This window comes from Brassica napus, chromosome C6 (genome assembly GCF_020379485.1).
Source record: "Brassica napus cultivar Da-Ae chromosome C6, Da-Ae, whole genome shotgun sequence".
Lineage (NCBI taxonomy): Eukaryota > Viridiplantae > Streptophyta > Magnoliopsida > Brassicales > Brassicaceae > Brassica > Brassica napus.
The window spans coordinates 24,753,218-24,778,966 of NC_063449.1; the positions used below are offsets into that span (position 1 = coordinate 24,753,218).

General features: G+C 33.9%; 2 protein-coding genes and 1 non-coding gene across 6 annotated transcripts; all 3 read left to right on the plus strand.

Moving 5' to 3' along the window:
* Positions 1 to 3,959: 3,959 nt before the first annotated feature.
* LOC125589530 lies at positions 3,960 to 4,066 on the plus strand. Its single transcript, XR_007325711.1, has one exon. It is a non-coding gene; the product is annotated as a small nucleolar RNA R71 (small nucleolar RNA).
* A 5,723-nt stretch (positions 4,067 to 9,789) lies between these two features.
* LOC125588425 (probable aquaporin NIP5-1) lies at positions 9,790 to 22,828 on the plus strand. The gene is made up of 3 exons (XM_048759762.1): positions 9,790 to 10,017; positions 20,825 to 21,244; positions 22,730 to 22,828. The coding sequence occupies exons 1-3, from the start codon at positions 9,790 to 9,792 to the stop codon at positions 22,826 to 22,828; spliced, it is 747 nt and encodes a 248-aa protein (XP_048615719.1).
* LOC111209434 lies at positions 21,960 to 25,741 on the plus strand. 4 transcript variants are annotated; one of them, XM_048760895.1, is made up of 4 exons: positions 21,960 to 22,897; positions 23,781 to 23,954; positions 24,031 to 24,602; positions 24,684 to 25,741. In XM_048760895.1, exons 3-4 carry the CDS (start codon positions 24,108 to 24,110, stop codon positions 25,500 to 25,502), a joined length of 1,314 nt encoding a protein of 437 aa, XP_048616852.1. In that variant the 5' UTR covers positions 21,960 to 22,897; positions 23,781 to 23,954; positions 24,031 to 24,107; the 3' UTR covers positions 25,503 to 25,741. The 4 variants fall into 4 exon arrangements, with proteins under 4 accessions (XP_048616852.1, XP_048616854.1, XP_048616851.1 ...); XM_048760897.1 differs by lacking the exon at positions 21,960 to 22,897 and having other exon boundaries at positions 23,569 to 24,602; positions 24,684 to 25,323; positions 25,411 to 25,741; XM_048760894.1 differs by lacking the exon at positions 21,960 to 22,897 and having other exon boundaries at positions 23,572 to 23,954.
* The last annotated feature ends 8 nt before the right edge of the window (positions 25,742 to 25,749 follow it).

The following is a 25,749-nucleotide window of genomic DNA, read 5'->3' on the forward strand; positions in this document are numbered from 1 at the left end:
GTGTGTCCTTGAACATATGTGGCCACCAAAACCCAGCTTGTAACACCTTCGAAACGGTCTTGAAGGTAGCAAAGTGGCCTCCATAGGTAGATCCATAGCAATGTGTAAGGATCCCTTCAATTTCTTCATTAGCTACCACTCTTCTATAGAGATGATCCTTGCAAAGAATGTAGAGGTATGACTCATCCCAATAGTATATCTTCACATCTTTGTAGAACTTCTTCTTTTCATAGCGCACAAGATCCAATGGTTCTTTTTCAGTAGCTAAGTAGTTAACCAAATCTGCATACCAAGGATCCTTCTCTTCAGTTGCCTTTACCTCTTCAAGCTTCTTGCCAGTCTTGCAAACCTTTACCACTGCTCTGATAGCCATGATCTGCTCCTCTGGAAGTCCCTCATCAATGGGGATATCACACTCAATTTTCATTATGGACAATTGATCAGCTACACCATTCTCAACTCCCGGCTTGTTTTTGATCTCTAGATCAAACTCTTGAAGTAGCAGGATCCATCTCAAAAGTCTTGGTTTTGCATCCTTCTTTGTTAGAAGATGCCTCAAAGCTGCATGGTCTGTGTACACAATGACCTTGGAACCCACAAGGTAACTTCTGAACTTCTCAAAGGCAAAGACTATGGCCAACAACTCCTTCTCTGTCGTGGCATATCTCATCTGAGCATCATCCAAAGTTCTGCTCGCATAATATATCACGTGGGTCTTCTTGTCTTTCCTTTGTCCCAAGACAGCTCCAACAGCATAATCACTAGCATCACACATAATCTCAAAAGGGAGATCCCTACCAGGTGGCTGGACAATATGAGCACTAACAAGTTCGCTCTTCAGCTTATTGAAGGCTTCGTGACATTCTACATCAAAGCTGAAAGTAGCTTCCTTGCACAGCAGCATGGTCAAAGGTCTAGTGAGCGTAGATAAGTCTTTGATGAATCTTCTGTAGAATCCAGCATGACCAAGAAAACTTCTGATGTCCTTCACTGTCTTTGGTGGAGGCAGACTAACCATCACTTCAATCTTAGCCTTGTCTACCTCAATCCCCTTCTCTGAAATCTTGTGCCCCAGCACAATCCCTTCCTTAACCATGAACTGACACTTCTCCCAGTTCAGCACAAGTTGGTGTCTTCACATCTCTGTAGGACCCTGCACAAATTTGACAAACAAGCAGAAAACGAAGATCCGTAGACAGATAAGTCATCCATGAAAACCTCCACAACATCCTCTATAAGATCAGAGAAGATAGACATCATGCACCTTTGGAAGGTGGCTGGAGCATTACATAGCCCAAATGGCATCCTTCGATAAGCAAAGGTACCATAAGGGCATGTGAATGTTGTCTTCTCTTGATCATTTGGATGTATGGGTATTTGGAATAACCCTGAATACCCATCAAGAAAACAATAATAGGGATGATTTGCAAGTCTCTCTAGCATTTGATCAATGAATGGCAATGGAAAATGATCATTTCTAGATGTTGAGTTAAGTTTTCTATAGTTTATGCACATCCTATGTCCCGTCATTGTTCTTGTTGAAATTAGTTCATTCTTATCATTTTTAACCATAGTTATTCCACCCTTCTTTGGAACAACATGCACAGGAGACACCCATTTGCTATCTGAAAAAGGATAGATTACGCCTGCATCTAGGAGTTTTAGAATCTCTTTCTTAACAACATCTTTCAAGTTGGGGTTCAACCTTCTTTGATGCTTTATAGAAGTCATTGATTCATCCTCAAGATGTATCCTATGTATGCACAAAGAGGGTGATATCCCCTTAATATCATCAATTGAGTAACCTATTGCTTTTCTAAACTTCCTAAGTTCATTCAAAAGTTTAGACAACTCAAGTTCATTAAGTTCACTACTCACTATGACAGGGTAAGTCTCATTAGGGCCAAGAAAAGCATACCTTACACCTTGGGGCAGAGTTTTAAGCTCCACTTTAGGCGCCTTGAGTTCACTCCAGTCCTCTTGATGACTGTCTTCTTGTTGAGTAGCTGAGGCAGCATGGTGAATCTCATGTGTAAGCTCCTCATTCTGATCTTCACCACCAATCCCCTTGTGGGAATCCAACATCTTCACATAGGCATCACTTTCCTTGTTCTCAACCACTTGGACCTCTCTTTCAATTGTCAAAGCATGCTGTAGAGGGTCTTCAAGTGCCAACTCCTCTAGAAGCTCATCAGCTAGAGCATCTATTTCATCTATGTAGAAAACTTGGTTCTGGATGGTTGGCCTCTTCATCACTTCATTGATGTCAAAGTGGAGGATGTTCCCTCTTCCAAAATGAAGATCAATCTTTCCTTCTCTGACATTCACAATAGCTCCTGTTGTGGCTAAGAACGGTCTTCCAAGGATGAAAGGGTCTTTGGTTTCCTCACCCATCTCCAACACAAAAAAAATTAGTAGGGATCTCAAAGTTACCAACCATCACGGGAAGGTCTTCTAGGATACCAACAGGAATCTTCACTGATCTATCAGCCAACACCAAAGAGAGTCTACACTTCTTGTATTGAGTAAATCCAAGCTTCTTTGCAATAGACAAAGACATCAAGCTGACACTAGCTTCAAGATCGCATAGACACCGCTCAAACACCATGGGTCCTAGAGCGCAAGGTAAGGTGAAACATCATGGATCCTCTAGCTTCCTTGGAACATCTAACCTCTGGATAATGGCGTTGCACTCGTGGGTAAGGATCATCATGCCCTCCATCTCTTTCTTCTTTGCAGCCACAACATCTTTCAAAAATTTGTTGTACTGAGGGACCTACATAAAAGCATCAATGATGGGCATTGTGACATGAACTTCACTCATTTGTTTCTCAAAGAGTGCTTTGTACTTCTCCAATAGCTATCTTTTGAATCTTCTAGGGAATGGTAGCTTTGGCTCATAGGGAGGATGAACAAAAGAGGATTCCTTTTCTGGAGTAGTAATTTCCCCGTGTTTCACTGTCCTCTTCTCTTCTCCAACCTTTCCTTTACCCTTAGCTTCAACAATCTTTTCCAGAATCTCTTCATCAACCTTCTCATTTACAATCACTACTTCATCATTAATGTTGATGGCTACCTCCCCACCTTGTTTCTCACCATCCGTGGTGAGAACTCTTGGAGGCAACTCTCTACCACTCCGTAGGGTGATTGCCTTCATTGTTTCCTTGGGATTTTGCTCTGGTTGTCCAGGTAATGACCCTTGTTAGCTGTTTGGCTGAGAGTTCATAGAAGCAAACTGGTTCTCCAAATTTTGGATCTTGTTGTTGAGCTCATTGTAGCTTCCATCAATTTTGGAGTGAATGTTCTTGAACTCATAGCCCATTGTTTTCTCATTCTTTGTCTGAAAGTCCAAGAGTGTCTTGAACATTGCATCCACACTTGTATCTGAAGCTGGAGCTTGTGAAGAACTTCCTTGAGCTTGAGTAGACTGATTGCCGTGATTGCTGAAACTAGGAGAGATGTTTTGCCTAGGCTGACAGCTCCCTTGCTGAGTGTTTTGCTTTGACTGGTATCCTCTTTGCTGGTTGTTAGAGTAAGACCTTTGCTGGTAGTTGTTGTACTGAAAGTTAGTTTCCTTCCTGTACCAAGTACCATTGTTGTTGATGAAGTATAGCTCTTCTTCGCCTTCCAAACCATCAACCTCATTGACCTTAGGATGAACCTCTTGACTAGGACCACCCACAAAGTTCATCTGCTCCTGTTTAGCTTGGTTGGAAAGAAGCAAATCCATCTTCTCTTGCAAGGACTTGATCTCTTTCTTTGTCTGCTGATTATCACTTCTGTTGACCCTATCATGCTCCTCACTATAGACTGAGACCCTCTTGGCCATGTTCTCTACCAGTTCCTCTGCCTCTTCCTCAGTTCTCCCCAAGAAGAAACCATTGCTGGCAGTATCAAGCCTGTTTATGTACTGTGGTAGAGCTCACCTATAGAAGGTGCTAAGCAAACTCTCCTTGCTGAAACCATGATGAGGGCATTGAGAACAGTAGCCCTTGAACCTCTCCCATGCTTCACTGAAGCTCTCTAGACCCTTCTGTTGAAACCCATAGATTTCATTCATGATCTTAGCTGTTCTTGAAGTAGAGAAGAAATTTTCTAGGAAAGCTCTCTTACACTCTTCCCAAGTAGTGACAGTGTCACTTGGGAGAGTCTTCTCCCACTGGTGTGCCTTGTCTCCCAAAGAGAAAGGGAACAGTTTCAACTTGAAAGCATCTTCAGAAACACTATTTCTCTTGGACAAGCCACAATATTTATCAAATTTGTACAAGTGATCAAAAGGGTCTTCAGCAACAAGGCCATGAAACTTGTTGTTCTCTATGGTGTTGAGCAGTCCTGACTTGATCTCAAAGTTGTTGTTCTCCACTGGTGGTGCTCTGATTCCCAACCTATGACCATTAATGTGAGGTTGATCATAGGCTCCAATGGCACGAGCTTGGCGCGGTGGATGTTGTGGCTGGCACTGTAGTCTAAGGTGATCAGCTCTTGGATCAATGCCCCCTAGGGAATCACCATCTTGAGGCAGATTCTCCATATCAAACCTCAACCTTTGCAAGTGAGCCCGTTGCTCTACTTCTCTTCGCTGTCTTGCAATCTCCCTCTCAAGTGCTCTAATGTCTTCCACTCTTGGAACTAGGTTTGTTGCACCTCTGCTTCTTGTGATCATACACCTAAAATGCAAAGGGAGAAGAAGAATGAGAGCAATAACTCAATTAAACAAAAATTGACTTAGTCTCAAGCAAGTGACTAAATCCCAATGTCACAATCAATTTAGAATTTGGCAACGGCGCCAATTTGATGTTAAGAGTTTTCAAGGCTTTTAATCAAATGTTATAGTATAAAGGATGTCAAACCAGTTCTAAGTGATTCTAAAGCAAAGGGAATGCAAGACCAAGCTTAATCTAAATGTTATCAATTGGTGAGATGATTTTTGAACTACAATACTATTAAAATGCAATAAAAAACAAAGCTTTCCTTTCTTATGAAATGGAAGAACTCATGGGCTAAGGGAATTGACCTTGGGTGATCAAGTTTCAATCTAAAGGTGATACCTTTCAATCAATCTATCAACCTTAGACCTAGACACAATCCTAAACAAACTATATCTCTAGATGAATGCTCATTCAATAAGATACCTCAAGCATCAAATTTCTTTGGTTGAATATTATCTAAGCAATCATTAATTTCAAGTCCATTAGCCATCTTAACACTTTTAACATCAAATCTCTTTGGTAAAGAATGTTAAAAGCTTAGGAGAGTTGGTTCAGACATTTCATCAAACACCTTTCGGGTATGAAATGCCTAGAGCTCAACTTTAGAGAGGCCAACTCTAAAATTGCAATAAAGCACTCTACTAGCAATGAACAAGATGGATCTATACTAAAACACCTTAGATCTAGCTTAATCACCCTTAGTCTCTCTAACCCATGAATCCAAAGATGACTACTCACTAATCTTCATGATAAACCCAAGAATCAATGATGATTTGGTGTTAATCATGATTGGTGATCAATATAACAAAGCAATCACACAAGATAATGATCAAGATTAGATCTTTTACCTAAAGGTTCTTTGTGATTAGATAGAAAAACAAGATTCTCCTCTAACATTAGGTTTAGAGAGTATTTATATGACTTCTAAAACCTAATGGGCTCAGTCAACAACCTGAAAGGCCCAAATAAAACATAAATTATCGATCAGAAGAAAATACACGCCGGGGGTACAGCAGGTCGCTCCACATCTGGAGAGGGTTAGTCACCTCGCTCCGCAACGTCGCTCCAATATGTTTGCTTCACGTCTTCAAATAGCGCGCGGGTCCATGACGTCGCTTCACCAGGTCGCTCCACATCTGGAGCGGGTTAATAATCCTGCTGCGGGACGTCGCTCTAAACGCCATCTTCACGTCTTCAAGTCGCGCACGGGTTCATGATGTCGCTCCACCAGGTCGCTCCACTTCTCGAAAGTTGTCGACGAGAGGTTGAGCTCGGAGCGGGTGTCTCACCCCGGTGCAAGAGGTCGCGCTGTCTTCGTTTCGTCTGGAGCGGGTGTCGTAGGTCGCTCCCGTAACCCGCTCTGGTGCTCTGCTCGCTCAAACAACATTTTTTCACTCCTTTTTTGATCCCAAATGCTTACAAGTATTTCCAAGAACTCCAATGGACACTCTAACACCTGATAAAGACTTATGCAATGCCAAAAAAAAAGAAATTAAAATGCTTAATCCCTAATCTAAATGATCAAAATATGCGAGAATGAAGAGTTAAAACAATGCAAATGTGCAAGATATCACCGACCGCGTAAGATTTCAAATATAAGATTTGTATTTTAGTGAGAGGAGAAAGATAAAAAAATATATTTCACTTGAGACTTGTTAGTATATATACTTATATTACATACTAATATACTATCAATTGACGTTTCACCAGCGATATATTACATACTATCAATTAACATTTCACCAGCTATACTATTATTGTCACATACAATCAATTATAGAAATATGTTTATTAATTTTGTCGTTATAAAGTAGTTTAATGCACAAAAGCACAAAGAGTATGGAGACAGTTATTCAATGAATCGTTTTCTAATTATTTACTTTATAAGTCTGTATTTAAAAAGAGGATAAATAATAACGGATAATTTGATTTTGTTTCTTTATTTCTAATGTTTGTCAAAATAAACTTAATTGGTTGATTTCGATTCACTATTATTCAAATTTATGTGTACACTAAGAACAAGATCTTACGTACATTAAATACACAGATAAGTATTATCTTGAATTTGCATTCTTCAACGACTTTTCCAGTATTATAAATGTTATCTTTCGCACGCGTTTAACTGCGTCAGAGAGCATGTATACCAAGGAGCATGTATACCAACTTGGATTATTTGCTATGGAGAAAGAACGAAATTTAAGATCCAGAGTTAATAAATTATTTGGTATCTAGGGAAAATTTGTGACGACTAACCGTGTGACAACCCACTCAAGACTCACAGCTCTGCAGGGCACCAACCCTAATCCTTTCATTTTGAGTTCTCTCTAGCTCCATAATTAAGTTGTTGGTGTGCTTCGCGTTCATCGAATCCAAAACCTCACCCTTTAACAATATTCTCACAGGATGAGTTGTCAACTCATCTTAGAGGAGTGTTGTTAAAGGATGAGGTTTTGGGTTCGAGTAACGCCAAGCGCACCAATAACCTACCAGTGGATGTGGAGGCGTTTCTTCCCACGATGAGGGGTTAAGGTCGGTGCCCTGCAAAACTGTGAGCTGGATTCCGAGTGGGCGGGATGAGTTGTCACAAACCGTTTCGAAGAATTACACGGATCCAGTTGATTAGGCATGCAGAAAATAAATGCTAGGCATGGTTTGACGCTAACTCAAAAACCTCAAATGAGACTCAAACAGTGCAAAAATATAGTAATAACTTATACATCATCATTAAAGTATATATATTTAAATATGACATTAAATAAGATAATAACATAAATATAAAAATATTTTAACAAATTTTAAAATATTATTTAATTCTATTTTTGTAATTATACATTTTTAATTACAAAAAAAATCTTCAACAATTTCTAAATTTTAATCATAGTTTCATTAGTTTCTTTTGTGTATCTACAAAGTTTTAGAAATACGGTTTAGTTTTAATTTTTACTAATTATATAATTTTATATCAATTATTTTTCTTAATTTTATACAAGTTGAGTTAATATATTTTAACAAAAATAAATAGATAGAAAAAATATATCTAAGATTATAATTTTAAACATATACATATCTATTCTTAAATATAATTTTAAATAAACAAAACTATTTATTTTATCTTAATTTTATTTTTAATTAAATCAAATTTATATTAACTATATTGGTAAGAAAATAATAAAATCTAAAATATTAATGAATTTTATTTTTAAATATAATTTATATCAAAATTTTTATTGATGTACATGATGCAGTAAAACACTTAGTATTATATATTATATGAGTAGATTAACGAAAATAGCCTTATTTTGTTGGAAGGAAAACATGTGTAGTCACTAGTTTGGTTCTCTCTCGAACTCTCATCTCTTAATCTTGATTTTATTTTATAAATTGTTAGTAAATTTTTTTATCACATCTCTATTTAGTTACCTTTAATCTTTCTGACATAATTTGTATAAACAATTTATTATATTTAAAAATTATTTACATTTTTCACATATATTATAACTTTTTTTTAAACGGATATATATTTCAAAAAATATAAAGATGAATCAAAGTATTTCATATACTATACTATATTTTTTGAATTATACAAATATAATGGATATGAGGATTTATGTTAATAGTAATAGTTGAATACCATTAATATTAATTGACTAGTTTAGATTTTATAAAGACAAAATTACAAGATTCTAGATCTAATGCAAAAATATTTTTTCTCGCACTTGTTTTCTTTCAAAACCAATATATATATATTCATTTGTAATATATTGTAAGTATTAATGATATAACGATTCTAATTTATAAAAATGCTATAGTATGTTATTTCCTTCTCCTCTCTCTCTCTCTCTCTTTTTTTTTTTTTTTTTTTTTGATAACTCTGGTATCTGGGCAGCCACAGTCCCAACTATCCCCCGTAGGGGGTCCAGCGCCCCAGCGGAAGGGATGTTAAATCCGGTATGGCCGGGACTCGAAGTCGTGATGACGGGCACCTCAGCCGAGGTTCCTTTACCACCAGACCACGAGGTCCGGTTCTCTCTCTCTCTCTTCTTTTCCCCACCGCCTTCCTCCTCTTCTTCCACCTCCTTCCCTTCCCTCCTCCCTCCCCTTCTCATCATCTTCCTCCATGTCCTTTTTCGCTCTCTCCTGCTCATCGTCCTCCCTCATCTTTTTCCTCCTCAACCTCCTCTCTCTTAACCTCCTCCCTTCTCCTCATACACTTTCCTCTCTCTTCCTTCGCTCTATTGCTTCCTCTTATTTCTCCTCCTCTTCTTTTTCCTCTTCTTCTTTTTCTTCCATCCTCTTCCCTCCTCTTTCTTCTTCATGTTTATTGGTATGCTAGAAATATAAATTATTTATCTTATTCTATTATTGTTTAACATACTATTTATAAATTTTTATATAAAATGTCTATGTTAAATTCAAAAGAATGGAATGTGTGTCATCTTATTTGTTCACGATCACTTGCGCAAAAAGTTGATCAGAAAATAAAGAAATAGTTAATATAAACAAAAACTCTGTTTTCTGGCCAAATATCACATCTTACCGTGTAAATAATACATTGTCACTTTCTACATTTCTTTTCTCAATATGTATATTATGAAATTAACCCTATAAATATAACTTAAGCTCGAGCATTAACCAAACCTTTCATCCGACATCTCTCTCTTTTCTTTCAGAACAACAGATTTGAGGATTAGTCTTTGTTCAGTGTTAACGTATGCATACATATGTTTCCGTTGCCTTTGTTTTTTATAAGACCCGGTTTTTGACTTTGGTTTTGTGAGAGGTGGCTATCTTCGTTCATATTCTTCTTCTTACGTAGTAATTAACAGCTTTATAAAAATCCTTACAAGCATTTAAATTAACGTCCCAGATCCATTTTCATTCATTTGTGACTCTGGTTTTAATTTGTGTTTGGTGAAACTAGTACTGGCAAAACTTGAAGCACAAGTGAACCCAAATTTATAAACGTCAAATCATGTAAAATTCGTCTCTATTAAATTTATCTCCCTCCTACAAAAAAACCAAAAAAAAAAGTATTTTCTTCAAAATAAAATACAAAAAAAAACTACCCGAAAAGGTTAGTATGTCTCCGCCGGAGGCTGAAATGGGTGCGGTGGCGGTAACCGCTCCGCCGAAGCCAGGAACCCCGAGAGGACCGTTGATCACGGGGATGAGAGTTGATTCAATGTCGTTCGATCATCGGAAACCGATACCTCCATGCAAATGCTTGCCAATGATGGGAAACCCTTGGGGTCAACACGACACGTGCTTCACCGATTTTCCCTCTCCGGGTGCCTCCCTTACTCGCAAGGTACATGACTCTCTTTTTTTTCATTTTAAGGAAAATATATATCCAATATTTTGTTCCGATTATGTGAAAACCTTTTTTTGTGTGAAAACCTTGGAATACTCTATGGATAAATAACAATAAATAGGTTAATTGAGCGGAATGAATATTATATATAAAAAATATTATATGTATTAAATATATTTACATATTATGAAATAATAAATATATATTAAATAATTAAAAGTCAGTAACTATTAAATATATAATTAAATTAGTGTAAACATATAAATCAATTTTATTAAGAGAAAAAGACAAAAATAGCACTAAATCAAGTTTATGTTTCCAAACTAGCACTCAAGGTCAAAAGTCACAAAAATAGCACTTAATGTTTTATCAAAAGTCACAAACTTATGGTTTAGAGTTAAAGGGTGGGGTTTAGGATTTAGGGTTTAGGGTTTAGGGTTTAGAGTTTAGGGTTTAGGGTTTAGATTTTAGGGTTTAGGGTTTAGATTTTAGGGTTTAGGGTTTAGAGTTTAGGGTTTAGGGTTTAGAGTTTAGGGTTTAGGGTTTATGGTTTAGGGTTTAGGGTTTAGAGTTTAGGGTTTAGGGTTTAGAGTTGAGAAATGAGGTTTTGGAGATAAGATTTCAAATTTTGAAAAATAAAAAAAATTAAAATTTTCAAAGGATAAGCTTAGAAAGGTGCTATTTTGGTCATTTTAGTTTTTGAGTGTTTTTTTTGTGATATAAACTTAAAAAGATGATATTTTGGAGATTTGCCCTTTTATTAATCCAAAAAAAATTTTCTTATATTTGATAGAATATGTAATTAAATTTAAATGATACTAACATACATATTATATTTTTAATATTAATGTCTATTAAACGATGATTTCTACTCATATAGTTTTTTTGATCATTTGTATCTTTTATAGAAAAAAATTTAAATTACTGATAACAAAATTTTCATTATGAGATTAATAGTTTTAGTAACTTATAATTTTTTAAAAAATAAGTTGTCAATGTTCGTTCAAAACTTTTATCAAAAAAATTGTTCAAAGTAAATTTTGAAACTAAAATATTTATGTATTTTATATGGTTTATAGTTTAATTTATAATGATATATGTATATATATTAATTTTAATAATTAATTAAATTAGGATTTTTACTTATATAATTTTGTAATCATTTGTATTTTGACATGACAAAAATTTTAAACCATGAATCACAAAATTTGAATGTGAGACTTTTAACAGTTTTAGTAATTTATATGCGTTTTTAAAAATTCAAAATATAACATATACAGAAAAATATAAATTTTCATTATATGGTTATTGTGGTTGTTTAATTTATTTAATAGTTTAAAATTAAACAAATATGATAGAAGATACACTATTTTTTTATCAAATCTTTATTATTCAAAATCATTAATTGCCATATATACTTTAGCCACATTAGGCAATTCCGTAAATTTTATTTAAGGAAATAATAAAATACATTAATGATGAATTTATTGTTAGTTTAATAAATAGCTTATTATATAATTATGGACCGACATATTTCTCTAATGTATCTAAAAATTATCCTAGTGATGACACGAGGTTACAAAAAAAAAGTTGTAATGCTTCTCAAATAATATATAGGGGATTATGTCATTTGGTAAAAGATAATGAGATCGAGACATTATTAATTAATACAAATCTATGTAATATAGGTATACTGACGAAGTCACAATTCGATCTTACACTTAAAATTTTAGTTACCAAAGAATGATACTTATTTATCCTTTTAACCTATTTTTTAACCTCTAATTTCATTTATAAAAACCTTGAAAGTACATAATCTTCATGTAGAAGATTTGTGAATAAAGTTGGTACGTAGAATATTTGGTAACATAGATATTGCCAATTTGTCTGCAATCTTATTTGCCTCCTTTTTTATTTCTGGGTGAATTGGTTTAAAACCCTAAAAAAATGAAGAAATTAAGAAAATACCTATAATCTCCTCCAAATGTGACGTAACCCCGTATGATGTTTTCAATATAAATAATAGGTTGAAAGGTTACACCCGTATGGTATTAATCGAAAATGATTGCAAAAAAGTTATTGACATCCTTAACGGGAAAATCCTACACTTTGCTGCATATAATTGGATACGTGAAATTAGACGGTGGATTCAAAAGTTTCAGGAACTTACATAAAGGTAAATTGCACTCCATGGGCTAGACTTTTACCCTAATTAACCAAATATCCTACACCCCATGCTGTGATACCTTTCTCCATAGACACAAACTAGTCACATAATTTACTAGTGTTTGGGCCCGGAAAAAGAATTCTCTAAATTAAAATACAGTATAATCTCTTTAAATTAATACTCTATAAATTAATATACACTAAAAATCTCTAAAATAATATAATTTTATAGTCCCAAATTGAGTTTTTTGTTCAGTTAGTATATCGATAAATTAATATCTCTATAAATTAATAAAAAAATTATAGTTTTGGTATAGTCTCAACATTATTAATTTATAGAAGTTTCACTGTATTACATTTTCAGGTTAACAGTATACTAATCTAATCACCTGTTTACTCATTTCGTTTAGAAACATTTTCAAAACATGCAAACAGTCTATAAACTTTCAATAAATTTAATCTTTTTGATTGACATATTTACTTTCTAAAAAAAGCAATAAAAGTTGATTGGTAAATAGCCGGTTTTTCGACAGTAGAGTGAATCTATTTATTTTTACCTTATTTGCAAACACTGCTTTGATTTTTCTGTTTTTTCTTTGAAGAAATAAACATTAAAACACCAGTATATACAAGTGACATCTTCTATCTAAATCACGATAAAAGAATCAAATGATATTTGATTCAAGCAAATTAGAAAAAACAAATATAAATAGAGTAGTCACAAACATGTATTGATTTTCGTTGATGCATTGAAAAACTGAGATATTTTTATCGAGAATATGAAACATGGAGAAGAAAAAGAAAGGCAAATAGAAAAAAAAAACAAGTTATTGAGGATTATACCGTTTGATTTCGTGTCATTGGAAGTTATATATGACGTGAAAGTGGTAGTAGCGATGAGAGACAATTTAGGGATCTAAAAACAAACCAAAAAGATCAATTTTTTTTTGTTAAAACCATTTTTCTTGCATTTAATTTTTTGATTGGATCCGTTTATAACAAAATATCATGTGTTCGAGCTTGATTGGTCATGTACCTAAATTAGTTGATAAAAAAAATTACATAGAAAAACTGTTTAAAGTGGGGAAATTAATTTTGAACGTGAATGAGATCATTTGAGAAAATATAAGACTGATGTCGCTATTGCTGTGATAATATTGGCCAAGCTTTGGTTGTATATCTTAAAGCATATTTAACCGTAGGTTCTTAACATAAGTTTCCTGAATAAAATAAAGTAAGATAATAAAAAGTTATGAAAGAGAAAGGAGAAGGTTCTAAAACAATTACTGTAAGATGCGGTTTCGAAACTTACTTATATATGTTTCAGTTGGTTATTGGTTTTTCTTTTTACAAAAAAATAAAAGTAAATAAATTATTATAATATTAATATTTTTTGTTTTGGTAGTTCTTGTCGGTTCCTAGCTTTGAAGATGCTCTTGCTCTCTTTCTTTTTTTATTGTTTTTTTTTTCTTAAGGAAGAGTAAAGGGTTGCAATTTCTGTAAATCTTTTCAATCATTAATGATATTAGCAGTTTAGTAAAAAAAAACATAGAAAGGTAAACAAAAAAAAAGTTACAGAACTATTTTCTTTATTTGTGTAGGTTATAGTATGAGAAAATTTAGGGATCTAGATTTCTTTTAAAAAATCATTTTTTTATGTGAAGTTTCAAAATCAATTTTGAATAAATGTTAATTGTTTTATTTTTTAAAAATTTTGCGTTGCTACATGTCTAATTTTGATTCATCGTTAGACGACTTGTGATTTAGTATATAAAGAATAACACGACATGAAGAAGTAATCGCAACCGAAAATAAAATAAAATTTTCAAATAGAAAAAAAGTGAAAAATGTAAAAACAGATAAAATAAAATTATCTAACAATAAAGATAAATAATAGTCTAAATCCAAGTCAAATTAAATTATTCAGTGTATGCTGACTCCCGTCATATTTCAATTTATGGATGGATCTTATAATTATATATGCTTTTTTTTTTTTCTTTTTTTGAACACTTATAATTATATATGCTAGAATATTGTTTTTGTAAGGGAAAACACACAAAACAGTAAAACGTAGTAGTCTTCACTCGATGACATGGCATTTAATTGGTTTATTTAATCATCGCAAGTTTTTTAAAGGTTAAATAAACACACAAGTTGCATATAAAGGTTTCTTATATTCTACGATAATAAAAACGGTCACAAAAAGTATTTGTAGTAGTGGTTTTGTTTAATGACGGATACAAATCAGCTATATACGTCAATTTTAGTTTTTGCTTTTATCATATACATTCTTAACCCCTTTAACAAAATATATATATATATATATATATATGTTTACAAAAAGTACTCTTCTCATCAAAATTGTCAAAAAAAAAAAGCAAGCGAGGAGAGAAAAGAAGCGCCGTCGTTACTCTATCTTCTCCGGCCATGGCTTCATGCTGTTGGTTACGGGAGAAGGTAGATACCTTTTATTACTTGTTTAGTCTTCTTTCTTAGTATAGATGGGTTTAAATCTGGTCGAAAGTTTTAGTTTTCGGATTGAAGCGGGGAGACTTGAGATCGGACTCCACAGACTCGATCTCATCAGATCTATGGGTTGTGGTGGTTAGGTTATGGTTACCGGCTGTAGTGAGCTCGATCGTGTCTAGTATTGCATGTTTGATCGGACGCGCGTGGAAGGCGCAGGGTGAACCGTTTCAGAGTCCAATGGTAAGTCATAGTTGGAGCTGGATGAACAAGTGGAGAGGAGGCGCTGTTAAGGCGCGTGGTGTGCCCTCTTAAAATCCAATAGCGAGTTTTGGTTGGATTGGGAGGGGTTCAGTGGATCAGAAGACATATGAAGACGCAATCTACAGCGACGGTTATCCTAAAGCTAACGAGCTGGTGTCGAGTTTTCAGGACTCGGTTTGATTCTCATCTAGTGTAGTTATGAACTTTGCTTATGTTAGTTTTGGCTCTGGGGTTGATTATAATTCAACCGCCGGCTTCTGTCTCTGGGATTAGTGTATCCTCTAATCGCCGGCTTGTTGTCAGTTTTTAGGTTCTAGATCTTTTGTTTGGAGTGGTAATCTCCATTGTCATGATCTGTAAGTTTGTGTTCTTTAGTTAAAATATCAGATGATAAAAAAAAAAATATATATATATATATATATATGTATATATATTATGTTATATACATATATGTTATGTACATGTACAAATCAGTTATGTACATATATGTTACATTCTTAACACTCATACAAAAAAAACGAAAAAAACATTCATACAAAAAAAAATATGATGTATAGTTCTGTTATGTCTGTGAGCGTTTTACTGTCTGCACGAATGGAACTTGCATTTTGTTTTAAATGCAAACTAGATTTTGACCAGGGCGGGTATATATTTTGTTTTACGTTTTTGTTGAAATTTAATTTTTATATTTGTGTTTTGAATCATATATATGTTTTTCTTTGTATAATATTTATCTTAAATGATTAATAAGAAATTTTAATAATTGTATTAAAATAGTTAGACCACAACTGTATCAATAGGTCATGTTTATGTTTTAATAATATTGATCACTACTCGCGTCTTTACGTCATTAACCAGTAGAAAACCAATATTTTCTACGACAAAAAAATTATTATATGAATAAGATTTGAGTATGAATAGATAGCACGATTAGAGTAACAGATTATAGAATGAAAATATATACTCCCAATTCAACTTAAACTAGAGCTGGACCCGTCCGACCGGACGAGTGTTTTTTTATTTACGTAATGTAACTAAAAAATATTTACACCATTATATAATCTATAAAAATTATAATAAAATGGTGACTCTATAAAAATTATAATCAAATAGTGACGAAAATACATCACATAATACATATTTTGCTGTTACATAATTTCACTAATAGTAAAAGTAAAATGATTTCTATAACTGTAAATGTAAATATCACGCGAATATTTGTTTTTATTTAACCAATATCATTTCTATTTACCTGATATCGAGTTGGCTAGTGGTAAAGGAAATGCTAATAGTTTTTCATTGATCGGGTTTGATACGCGTTGGAAAGAATTATTCACAACAATTGGGTTCCCAATAAAAAAAAGAAACCACTTTTTCATTTTTTAGAAATATACTTTTGTGTTTCTATAAATAATGTTATATATAATTATTTTTTCACGTATTATGTATTTTTTATTATGACATTACGCATAATAATTAAAATATATTTTTTAGTTTATGTGTGTGTTTTCTATAAACTAAAATATATATGCGAAAATAATATTTGAGATGTTTTGATAGATTTTTGTTCATAAATGATAACTATATTTAAATTTTCAACCTGTTATATAGGTAGTCTTAATTTTTAATTTCTTAACCCGATATATAAATATTCGTCATGCATTTTTAGTAAAATATTTATATTAGACTTATTAAAATGAGTAATTTGTTAGAATGAGTAACTGCATTTCTTCTATTTATATTATTATCAAATATTATATGTAGGATTTTTATTTTATATGAACTTTTTTTTATAACATTGTTATCTTGTCTAAATGTTTTTCTTTACATACATAACTTGAAGAATATTCTTTTGAAACTTTCCCTATTACAATTTTCTCATAAGAAAAATCTTAGATGTTTTTAATTTTTTAATACTAATACTTAAATGTACATGTTATTACCAAATCGAATATATCAAATCCTTACTAAAGAAAAATAATTTAAGGTAAAATTCAATTGAACATATGTAATATCATACATAATTTAAAAATAATTTTCTAATAGAATTTTAGTTATATATATTTAAAACAATATCGTCAATTAAATAGATTAGTCAAATTGGTTATTTGAAAATTTTAATCAGGTACAAATTTAGAATTATCAAGTAAAATGGATCTTTTTAAATATGTTCTCATTATTAAGTTTTTATTCCCAAATACGGTATATCTTTTAAATTATTTAAATATTGTTATTTGATTTCATTAACAATAAAATTTTGAAAAATGTAATAAACATTATTTAATAAAGGATTATACCCACGAATATATGGAAAAAATTTCTACTTTACATATTAAGGTTTATAGTATTAATGTGCATTATGTGTAATATTTATCATGAATTTGTTGTTGAATAGATCTAGGAAAAAAAATAGTTTAGATTTAAGTTTATTAATTATTTCAATGATATTGTAATGTAATTAAGTTGTAAGTCTTAGGGTTATTTCTTATTTGTAATTCTATTTTAATAAAGTAGATAGAGCCAATCATGATGAAAGAGGTAAACGAATATTTCCGGAAAAATTTCAATTTTACTACACGTTTGATATCATTTTTTAAATTTATCACTAAACGATAAATATTTTCATAAATATCTTAAATTTGTTATAAAAACTAAATTAACTATCTTAAATCATTTATAGTTGTTTAAAATAATTTATAAAACATTTATAGAATATACATCCAACTCCACCCCCTAAATACTAAAACCCTTAACAATAATCAATAAATTATACGCTCAAATGTTATTGTATTTATGATTAAATTATTTCTGAAAAGTAGTATTTTATAGAATATTTTGTCTCATTTGCGCTGGGAATGGATTTTGTTTTCTTCGCCTTTTTGTTACTCTAGAGAAAAAAGAGTAAATTAGAATAACACAATACAGTTAAATTCTTTTTTCTTTATTTTTTCATGTGTTAATTATATTACTCTAGGGTGTTCGATGTCTTCTGCAGTGTACTATGTTGGCAATTTACCACCAGCTAGGATTGAGTTGGTAACTATTTTGTAGTAAAACATGATTTATTTATGTGACTTCTTTGACATAAACTTCGATCCCTCAGATAGAACCATAGTTGCTTTGTACCAGCTTCAGTATAGTAGTGTGTTCACTATAGTATACACTAGTTGTCATGGATTAAGGGCCTGGCTGTTTTTTTTTGCTACCACCTACAAACGTAGTTTTTGCGGTTGTTTAACGATTATCGAAGTTTAACAACAATCACATGAATGCTGTAATTTGATTCTAAACCGCTCTAAACCTCTTAAAATTAAAAGTTGGTTCTTGTTAGCGTTTGCGGATGAATAAATAAATATAAAAATATTTTAAATATTTTAATTTTAACTTTAAAATTAAAATATAATAAATAAAAAATAAATATACATTTTATATTTAATATATTTAAATTACTAACAGTATCATAAGTACATACATATATAAAAATATATACATACATTAAGAAAAAAAGTTCTAATATAAATCTTCAAAGCAAATCTTATTGACATGATAACTTTCATTTAAACTACAAAAGTAAATTAATAATGTAATATTGTTAAAATTTTATTTCATAATAATAATTATAATTAATCATAATAGTATGTTTTTGATTATTTTATAATGTTATAAATTTTTAATTTTGATAATTTTTCATTAAAAAACTGCAATATCTCATAATTAAACAGTCATAAATATTCTACAAACGCACCAATTTTAACCGTTTTGCCAGTCATACAAATCGTTTATTACCGTTAGAAAACATAACCACCAACGTCCATGCGCTCCCGCAACCGCAACCGGTCCAGTCAGGAGCAAAACAAATAGGCAATTCTCTTAAATAGATTTTTTTAAGTTTTTGTCACAAAAATAGACCCTAAAAACTAAAATGACCAAAATAGCATTTTTAATTTTGAAAATTTTAATATTTTTTTAATTTTAAAAATTTGAAATTCTATCCTCAAAACCCCACTTCTCAACTCTAAACCCTAAATTCTAAACCCTAAACCCTAAACAGATATAAAGGATTATACCCACGAATATATGGAAAAAAATTCTACTTTACATATTAAGGTTTATAGTATTAATATGCATTATGTGTAATATTTATCATGAATTTGTTGTTGAATAGATTTAGGAAAAAAAATAGTTTAGATTTAAGTTTATTAATTACTTCAATGATATTGTAATGTAATTAAATTGTAAGTTTTAGGGGTATTTCTTATTTGTAATTCTATTTTAATAAAGTAGATAGAGCCAATCATGATGAAAGAGGTAAACGAATATTTCCGGAAAAATTTCAATTTTACTACACGTTTGATATCATTTTTTAACTTTATCACTTAACAATAAATATTTTCATAAATATCTTAAATTTGTTATAAAAACCAAATTAACTATCTTAAATCAGTTATAGTTGTTTAAAATAATTTATAAAACATTAATAGAATTATAAAACATTTATAGAATATACATCCAACTCTACCCCCTAAATACTAAAACCTTTAACAATAATCAATAAATTATACGCTCAAATGTTATTGTATTTATGATTAAATTATTTCTGAAAAGTAGTATTTTATAGAATATTTTGTCTCATTTGCGCTGGGAATGGATTTTGTTTTCTTCGCCTTTTTGTTACTCTAGAGAAAAAAGAGTAAATTAGAATAACACAATACAGTTAAATTCTTTTTCTTTATTTTTTCATGTGTTAATTATATTACTCTAGGGTGTTCGATGTCTTCTGCAGTGTACTATGTTGGCAATTTACCACCAGCTAGGGTTGAGTTGGTAACTATTTTGTTGTAAAACATGATTTATTTATGTGACTTCTTTGACATAAACTTCGATCCCTCAGATAGAACCATAGTTGCTTTGTATCAGCTTCAGTATAGTAGTGTGTTCACTATAGTATACACTGGTTGTCATGGATTAAGGGCCTGGCTGTTTTTTTTTGCTACCACCTACAAACGTAGTTTTTGCGGTTGTTTAACGATTATCGAAGTTTCGCAACAATCACATAAATGCTGTAATTTGATTCTAAACCGCTCTAAACCTCTTAAAATCAAAAGTTGGTTCTTGTTAGCGTTTACGGATGAATAAATAAATATAAAAATATTTTAAATATTTTAATTTTAACTTTAACTTTAAAATTAAAATATAATAAATAAAAAATAAATATACATTTTATATTTAATATATTTAAATTACTAACAGTATCATAATTAAACAGTCATAAATATTCTACAAACGTACCAATTTTAACCGTTTTGCCAGTCATACAAATCGTTTATTACCGTTAGAAAACACAACCACCAACGTCCATGCGCTCCCGCAACCGCAACCGATCCAGTCAGGAGCAAAACAAATAGGCAATTCTCTTAAATAGATTTTTTAAAGTTTTTGTCACAAAAATAGACCCTAAAAACTAAAATGACCAAAATAGTATTTTTAATTTTGAAAATTTTAATATTTTTTTAATTTTAAAAATTTGAAATCCTATCCCCAAAACCCACTTCTCAACTCTAAACCCTAAATTCTAAACCCTAAACCATAAACCCTAAACTCCACTCCTTAACTCTAAACTCTAATGTCTAGATTAATTAATCCTACGTGTATAAGTGTATATTTACTTCTTTTGATAAAACATTTAAGTCTATTTTGATCATTTTTATTCTTAAGGTCTATATTTGTGGAAAAAAAAAATTTAGATCTATTTTAGGGAATTTCTCGGACAAATAAACATTTTTTTTCATAACAATCTTCATAAACACTTTTATTTTCCTTATTACACAAAAAACGTCTATGATCTATCCCTCTAACGGTCTTACCTTCACTTGATGATGGCTAATTTGTACCTGTGTGTGTGATACAGCTCGGGGCCGAGTTCGTGGGAACATTCATCTTGATATTCACCGCGACAGCCGGTCCAATCGTGAACCAAAAATACGACGGAGCTGAAACCCTAATCGGTAACGCAGCGTGCGCAGGACTCGCAGTGATGATCATAATTCTCTCAACTGGTCACATATCAGGGGCTCACTTAAATCCATCAATGACCATAGCATTCGCAGCTCTAAGACACTTTCCTTGGGCCCAAGTACCTGCTTACATAGCGGCCCAAGTCTCAGCTTCCATTTGCGCTTCATTCGCACTCAAAGCAGTTTTCCATCCTTTCATGTCGGGAGGTGTGACTGTTCCTTCTGTTAGTGTTGGACAAGCCTTTGCTCTTGAGTTTATCATCAGTTTCATTCTCCTCTTTGTTATTACTGCCGTTGCCACCGACACCCGTGCCGTAAGTCTCTTTATCTTCTCGATTCTATATATGGACAAAACATATTATATATTCTTAACACTTCCACCAAAAAACAAAAAACATAGTATAATATTTTTTTTCAAGTAATTATTACAATTATTCTTAAAATTTCATTTTTGGTTTAAAACGAACGAAGGAATGTATCCGCAACTCTTTTTTTTTTACTAATGTCCTTTTGGTTTTTGTCTCTACAAGACTATAGCTACAAGACTATAAATTACAAAATCTTTACTAAAAACCAGTGTTGTAAAAAAAATTGAGCAGCCAAGCACTACATAATGGAAAATAGTTTTTAAACCGTCTAAAAATTAGAATATTAATATAATATAAAATTCTTATGTTATCAATTATAGTTTTAAATATGTTATGTTTTAAAATTTTCTGATAATAAAATATTATAAAATTAATATTTATATATTATAGTATATTAAATTGTACAATATTATATCCTCTAAATAGTAAAATAGAACTCTGATTGAGCGTTTTATATGTTATGTGTTGAGTAATCAATTGCCCACCGCTTAGCGGTTTCTTGACTATTTACGAACAACATTCAAAGCCGTGGTTATATTTATAAGAAACAAAATATTATAATAGGACACGGTCTCTTTTTTTTTTTTGTCAAACATTAGCTGCCAAGATAATAGGAGACGGTCTCTAACCATTAGCTGCCAAGATGAAAATTGTGTACCCAACTTATATTTATGTTGTAAAAAATCACATTTAAACAAAAAAAAAAATTGTCCGATTTCTAGACACATCCTAGAAAACCTTGTAGGAAAAAGATTATCATATTGAGCGAAAAAAAAAAGAATATTACCGGAGCCCTCGCTCAAGTTTAATTAGAACATGTAAACTGTGAGAGACAAGGTTTCACTTCTTAGATTTAGGTTAGGTCAAGAGAGATGAATGAGAATCGTGGGCTGAATCCCGTAAATAAACTTGAAGAATGAATATGATTTTATTGATGAGTTGAAAGATGATGAATACAAAGGAATGTATCTTGAGGTGACTGCTAAAGAATACGTAATGCTTTTAATCTAGTACAAAAGTTGATATATGGAAAAGAGATCCCCTTTGTCTTTTATCTTCTCCATCTTTATATAGTCTAGGTTTCGTTGGCAACCCTTCAACTATTCTCCTAGATATTTGGCTTCAATTACGGAGCTCGCTTTAGGCTCCTCTTGACCGAGTCTCTTATGGTGTTAGCTCACTTTCTGTCGTGACCTCTGCTATGATGTCTCCCAGGTCCAGTCGTCAGCTCGGCTTTCAGCTCCCTTTGTTATGATGGGCTTATCGCAACCCACATGCTAGCTCACGCTTATCGGTACCTCACCTGAGGGTCATATTCGGGTCCAACAGTTGCCCCCAGCTTCCGAATAAAATCCTTTGTCTCGGAAGCTAGAATCTAGCTATCGATCTTATCTTTTCGTTAAGATAATGATTAGTTCTTATCCTATTTAGATTCAGCTTACTCGATCTAACGGTCTTTATTACGTTTGGCAGAATCTATGGTTCAGATGGAGAGGGTTTGAAATGACTTTTCCGAATCTCGAGAGGTGATGGGATATAAAGCGGTGAACATTAACTGCTAGCCTTCCACTTTCTCCACGCCTCCGTTCGGTTTTCAAGGTAACTTCTCTCTCTTTATTTTACTGCGATTTTATCTTCCTCGTTACTTTTCTCTGCAAATTCTCTCCCAAACCTTGCAATCGATTTTCTCCTTAACCTTCCCATACTATGGATCATCCGAAAGAAGGTTCCGGGGAATCCGGGATGCCTCCCTCTGCTTCTGGAGCTAAACTACTGAAAGTTAAGCAAGAAATCGGAGCCAAGATGAGGAAGGGGAAAAAGACAGCCAGGGAGGCAATCGCGACCAGAGTTTCTAAACGGAAGAAGAAAGACGATTCTAGCGGGAGCAGTCCTCACTCGCCTTCGTTGCTGAAAAATCAAGACGTGGTTAACCTCATGGTTCAAGCTCTCGCCCAAAAGGAGCTTGGCCGTGCCTGTAATTCTGACGAAACCCCCGAGACCGCTCCGGAGGGTTGGTTCTGTTGTCATGAGAAGTACATCTCCAAGTCTCACTTGAGATTTCCTCTTCCGACCCTACTGCTTGATCTACTAGATCATTATCAGTTAGCCCTTTCCCAACTCTGTCCCTCGGTTATCCGGGTGATAAACGGCTTTATCACTAGGTCCAAAGAGGAGGGGGTTAGCGTCGGTCTTACCGAACTTATGAGCCTCTTTTCCCTGAAGGAAAGCGCCTCTAAGGAGGGTGGTACCGGGACCTACTACCTCCCTAGTCGTCCCAATCATGTTATCTTCAGATTCTCTAGTAGTGATGATGACTGGAGGAAGAAGTATTTTTACGTTAAAGTTGATCCTTCGACGGTTCCTGTGGGTCGGAACCTTAGGGTCACTTGGACTAATCCATCTGGTTAGGAATTCTAGGGATATTTTTTTTTTGTTTTATTCATTTATGGCCGAGTAACCTTTTGCTCTGATTTACTTGCAGAAATCGAAGATCCCCCGAAGCTCTCTACCAAGCTCACCAGGGCTCTATACCGCAAGTTGCAACAGAGTCCCTGTACCTGGGTGGCCTACACCACTTCTCGAATAAGTGCAGCCAGATTCCCAGATACCTACAACGCCTCTTTCCAAGATCCCATTCCTGCTGAGAACCTTGAGAGTGAGTTCTTGTCAGAACCTTTTCAATGATTTTATCGCTTTGAAGTTTTTAAACTTAAGGATTTCCATTGTTCCAGTTTCGGCAGGCGATTCGGTTGTATCGATCTCAACTGGTGCTAGTGCTTCGGGAACTGAAAAGTCTCAGCCAGGTGACATGACTCTGCGACCGTCATTCCGTTCTAGGGGTAACCCCTCTAAAGCTGCCAGTGCTTCTCGTGGAAGCGACAGGAACCAAGGAGGATCGTTCCTTATCTCAATGAAGGAAGTTTTGGACGACGGAGGATCCAAACCTGTTGTCGAGACTACTCCAACTGAGGTTGTAGCTCAGGATGCTGCTCCTCTCCCTGAGGTCCAGGTGCCGGAGGCTGACTACCAGGCTCCGAAGGGTACCTCTGAGATCGAGCCGTCGAGACACAAGAGGCCCAGGATCGATCAGGGCGGAGCTTCCATCCGTTCTTCTTCCTCGTCCTCTAGAGGAGGGACTGTTGGGTGGAGCTTTACCCATTCGAAGCCTGGGTCGATCCTGGATGACTCTTGGGGCCTAGCTGCGATAATGAGGCACCTGAAGAGCGTGGGATGTCCCCTTCCAGCGCTCAAGGACCTGACTAACCGAGATGAGTATCTCGATATTGCCCACTGTATGGGTCAGGTACGTGATCTCTATCTGTTATTTGTTTACATTCTTTGGAGACGATGATATATATATATATTTTCTTTGGATTTATTGCAGTTGGCTGGGGCTGTTAACAGGGCCCAGCTCAGGTTTGAGAATGCTCTGTGTGCTGCCCCCAATGCTGGTGAACTTGCTGAGGTTACCGAGATGGTTAAGGCAGCCAAAACCGATCTTGACCAAGCCCGGGTTCGAATTTCTGAACTCGAAGCCGAAGTGACGAGGCTAGGCTCGAAGGCCGATGCTCAGCAAGGAGAGATCGAGAGTCAAAAGCTCGATATCCAGGTGAAGAGCAGGAGGATCAATGATTTAGAGGCTGCTCGAAAGATAGCTGAGCATCAAGTACGTGAGCTCATTGCCTCATCCCGGGATAGCCAGAAGAACAAGGAAGCTGAAGTCAAGCTGGCTGTCAGGGAAGGGAAGAAAGAAGTCGCCGAAGCTTACGGCAAGATCCTGGTCTGTGTTAAGGAGAAGTTTGCTAGGAAGAAAGATGAGGTCGACGCTTTGGTGTACGCTCAGGAGCTCCAAGCTAATGCCGACCTCTTGAAGGATATGCTGAACAACAAGATCCAAAGCGTTGAAGAGGAGTACAACCAATTGGTGGCCTTATTACCAGAAGCGACAACTGCGTATGAGAAGGCTCAAGTCTCTGACTTCTCGGTCAGCAAGCTTCCTCTTCCCCAGATCTCGGAGAGTTCAGGTACTTTCGAGATTAACATGTTTAATCCATCCTTTTCTGGGGAGTATGGCTCTAATTTGGGTTTGATGGCTCCTGACTTAGCTCCAGTCGAGGCAGCAATAGGAGGTGACGGCAATGTGGTCGATGAGGGAGTTCCTGCCGGTGCTGGTGATCCGATTCAGGAAGAGAAGGAAGATTGAGAGCTACGGCTCTTTTAACTTTATGTTTTGTGTTTTTAAGACTTCGGCCTAAGGGCTTTGTTTCGTTATGTTTTGTGACTTAGTGCCTGAGGAGGCCTTTAAACCTTAACGCTTGCTGGATTTCAATAGCCTGGGGAGGTTTTTAAACCCTTTCTTATGTTTAAATCGTGGCTATTATTTCTGTTTTAAGTTTTTGAACTTAACCTCGTTTCATTTAATCATAGTGATTGCGAATCTCAGATGAGTT